At 43.6% G+C, this 2,500-nt stretch overlaps 1 protein-coding gene across 1 annotated transcript in view; it reads right to left on the reverse strand.

Moving 5' to 3' along the window:
• Positions 1-817: 817 nt before the first annotated feature.
• The window catches only part of Reg-5 (Rhythmically expressed gene 5), a 5,286-nt gene continuing 3,603 nt past the window's right edge, over positions 818-2,500 (reverse strand). Inside the window, exon 4 of the mRNA XM_027358852.2 lies at positions 818-2,317. Within this exon, the coding sequence (XP_027214653.2) occupies positions 1,887-2,317 (431 nt within the window). The 3' untranslated portion in view covers positions 818-1,886. The remainder of the gene's footprint in view (positions 2,318-2,500) is intronic.

A 2,500-nucleotide genomic window follows, 5' to 3' on the forward strand; every position in this document is an offset into this window, starting at 1 on the left:
GACCCATTATGGGAGGTGCCCCGCGTTTCACTGGGTCGAGAGAGTAATGGTGCTGTAATTTTTATTATCATTATCATTAGAAGAATTATTACTATTGCTTTATCAGTATCATAATGGGATGGGGGAGAGAATAAGGGCGGGAGAGAAAGGGGAGGAGGGGGGAGTAAATGCTGATGGTGGAACTAATCACTAATATAAACTAACTACAAACCACAAAAAAGCGAACCATGACACCAAAGCCAAACCAGGCTTGTCCAAACAAACAAACACGCTGGAGAGTAAACCAGATTCGTGGCGCTGATCGGCCTGCCATTACCTCCTCGCTGTTCTCTTAATTAGAGTGTTTTGTTCAGGTGCCTCAGTTATTATCGTCCTCAATTAAATTAATCAAGCCCCTCAGACTCTGCTTTAGTTCTCTTTGCCTTTACCATTCCTCACGTTGTATTTCCTTTTCATGATTTAATACGTGTCAATATATTAATGTTATACCGTTGATCTATTACTCAAGTTAGAAACCTGATAGCGTGCAGCGATACTTTCTCTCATATATATAATCGTGTGACCAGCTAACTTAGGATCGTGAATAAAACAAATATAGCTCTTATTTGGAATAAAAAAAAAGGAAAGTGATACTAATGATGCAACTACTTTTTTGTCATCTGAAACTTGTCAGCATATACGTATATACATACATATTCATATAGATAGATATGTATGTATGTATGCATATGTATGTATGTATGCATATGTATGTATGTATTGTATATATCTATAATGAAATTATTCGAATTTCAATAAGGGTAAATATCTCTCAGGCTAGAGTTCATAACAAATGATTTATTTGTACATTATTTACAAATACATTAAGAAATGGTAGATGGATATGATATGCTATGAAATCGTGAAGAAGAGAACAGAGATAACAATAAACAGTGATGTATGGGATGGACCTAAATGGAGATCATTTTAATAACAACGATAACAAGATTTTTCTCAAATATTATTGTGAGAATAGCCAATGATAATGATTATTTCTTTGAGTTCTGTTTTCTTTGAGGTTATTCTTCTTGCTTATATGATTTTATCTTGATAGAAGAAGCAAGTCTTCGATCTCTCTTCATATGGTTTGTCGTTTTATCATGTTTCGAAAACCATATTGAAGGCTGGAGTATGGAGCAGCATCCGCCTTCCACAGCTGCTGTTATGGTGCTGTTGTTGTTGGGAAGACTGTTGTGGATACCTGCTCTGATATCCCAGTTGGCTTCGGACAGGGGAACCGACTTCGAGAGCGTTGATTTAGGAAAAAAAATAATAATGATAGGAAAAACAAATTTTTAAAAATCCTTCCTAGCGTGGACTCCACACTCTTAATCTTCTTCAGACCAAAATAGTTTAGCTGCTGAAAGCGATATCTTTCATCTTAGTTCTGACGAAGGATCTCTTCGGGGTCTTAGGAAATGGACTTCTGGGGACCTGCAGGAGAGCTCTTCACGCTGCTCGTTTCTGATTTTTTCACTTTACCCCTCAAAGGCGGACGCCCTGTCCTTGACTAGATAGACACTCTATATAAATAATATTTACAGTTATATATACACACACGCACTGGCAGACTCGCCGCTTAAATACGAATAAAGCATAGTCTAAAAGCCTCTTATAATTGGAACACGTGTCCTCCCTTGGCAGGACTTACTCGTCTGTGTGTCTTCTTAAAGCATTGGCATCATCGCGGTCTGGCCTGATTCCGCCCTTCGTCCGCGCGCTCCTTCGTCTCGAGTCACCGGAGCTCACCGAGGCCCTCTGGGGACTCCTCTCCTCCCGCCCCTCGCGTGGTTGTACAATGGCTTCGTCGGCGACAGAGGCACTGGGACGACCTTCCTCGAGGCCTTTCACTTCTTCAAGACGAGCCTGACGAGGTCCTGCATCTCCTCCTCGGGGAACAACTCCGAGGAGCGTATGGACCGTAAGAGCCTTGTCCTGCTGCCGTGGGAGGAGGAGGCGGAGGGATGTGGCAAGAGGCGCTGGATGAGGGCGGGGGCGGGTCTCGATTCGCTCATCATGGGCTCGAAGTCGGCGCTGGCCTTGATGCCGACGGGCTGCGGGCTGCGGGTCGTCGCCTCGGGGGCCACTCGCACGGCGTAGGGGTGGCTGCTGGAGATGCCGCCGGCCTGGCCAACGGCTTGGGTGTGGGCGTGGGCGGCAGCTACTTTGACGGGGGCGGGCACGCGAACGGCGTACGGGTGGGGGTCGTTGGCGTTCTTGTGGAAGGAAAGGCTGGAAGGATACGAGCTGTCGCGCACCTCGTTCACGAGCTCATAATCTGGAATATGAAAAAATGTGATTAGAAGACATGAAGTAGGTAAAAGGAAGAATCGATGCTTCGTAGATCGATATATACTATGTCAGAGCTATATTCAGAAGGTAAAATGAAAATTGTGGTAATGATGATAATGATAACAGTAATAGTTGTTATTAATGTTGTTATTAGTATTACTATTATCGT

The sequence above is a fragment of the Penaeus vannamei genome, chromosome 2 (assembly GCF_042767895.1).
Source record: "Penaeus vannamei isolate JL-2024 chromosome 2, ASM4276789v1, whole genome shotgun sequence".
NCBI classification, from domain to species: Eukaryota; Metazoa; Arthropoda; class Malacostraca; order Decapoda; family Penaeidae; genus Penaeus; species Penaeus vannamei.